The sequence below is a fragment of the Pygoscelis adeliae genome, unplaced genomic scaffold (assembly GCF_000699105.1).
Source record: "Pygoscelis adeliae isolate BGI_AS28 unplaced genomic scaffold, ASM69910v1 Scaffold10, whole genome shotgun sequence".
In the NCBI taxonomy this organism is placed as follows: domain Eukaryota; kingdom Metazoa; phylum Chordata; class Aves; order Sphenisciformes; family Spheniscidae; genus Pygoscelis; species Pygoscelis adeliae.
In genome coordinates, this window is record NW_008824053.1 from 4,186,327 (window position 1) to 4,187,609 (window position 1,283).

The window sequence follows — 1,283 nt, forward strand, 5'->3', positions numbered from 1 at the left end:
CCTTTCTTCTCTTTAGTGCTACTGTTTTGCATTCTTGTAAGACTTCTTTTACTTCACTGATATAGGAGCCAAACCCCAAACTTTCTAGTGCTAGAAAGAAAGAAAGAAGAACACATTGTTCATCTTTTACAAAGCTTTTGAGAATAGATATCAACCTGTTTATTTAAAAGATTAAAACAAAGAAGTAAAAAGGTTGATCACTTTTCTATCATCTGGTGACAAAAATCTGTGGTCATAAGAAGATCTGACAGCTATTTTCCCTGTCTCTTCTCCTATGCCATTTAAGAGCTCATGTTTTCAGGCTAGAAAAATTAAGGTTAGTCAAGTACAACCAAAGAAGCCTGCGCTTGCAGAGAATTCAGGGCTTTCAGATACATTTTGCTAGAGATAGGCATTGTTCTTCAAAAGACATCTTTCTCCTGTCTTCTACATATCAGAATCAAGCAGAATTTATACAACTAAGAAGTTCTTCCTATCTGAATTGTTAACCTTTAATCTCTCAGGGATTCTGTCTTTCCAGTTTTGGTACAAGTCTTCAGTTAGCAATCTATAACAGAGCAAAACCAATGCATGTAAAATGATCACAGATCCTTCATTAAGGCAGAAATAATTAATATTACCTTAGACCTATGAATTTAAGCTTTTGCCTTTTAATATGTAAATTCATATTTCAAGTGCCGAGAAGCTAAAAATGCATAGTTCACACATAGGAAGTTATATAAAATTATGTAGGAGCTCTTTATTGTTTTATTTATCAACAGAAACCCTTTTATCTATCTCCACATGAAAATGTATTCAGAAACTAAAATCTTGCACTTTTATCTGCCCAAAGAAATCTGAAATGCAGTTATATCCTGCGACAATAGTTTTTTTTAAAGAATGCAAAAGTAACAGGAAGGATTATAAAAACCCAGGTAGAACACGTGACGAAACGCACACTCTGTTTCCTGATTCACCAGTTACTACGATATGCCTCCACATATACACACACCTCAAAGTGGAACCTGTTACAGAATATCCTAGAAATATTACATAAACACCAATTATACTAGAAACAAGTCTCAGTTTAATAAAACACCGGGTCCATTTCCAGTATTTACATAAATCAGAGGTTTCTTTATGGAATGATAGTTGTTTTAACCTTTATCTTACTTTATTTCAACCTTATGTCACAAGCTATTCAAGAAATAGCACTAAAATAAACTGCACAACAGCAATCAGCAACTTGCTATAAACAAGCCGTTAGTTACACTAACTCAGATTATATTCTAACATTAAAATTG

The 1,283-nt window shown here is 33.3% G+C and overlaps 1 protein-coding gene across 1 annotated transcript in view; it reads right to left on the bottom strand.

Moving 5' to 3' along the window:
• The window catches only part of DR1 (down-regulator of transcription 1, TBP-binding (negative cofactor 2)), a 12,309-nt gene that overhangs the window by 6,356 nt on the left and 4,670 nt on the right, over positions 1–1,283 (bottom strand). Inside the window, exon 2 of the mRNA XM_009333870.1 lies at positions 5–90. Within this exon, the coding sequence (XP_009332145.1) occupies positions 5–90 (86 nt within the window). The remainder of the gene's footprint in view (positions 1–4; positions 91–1,283) is intronic.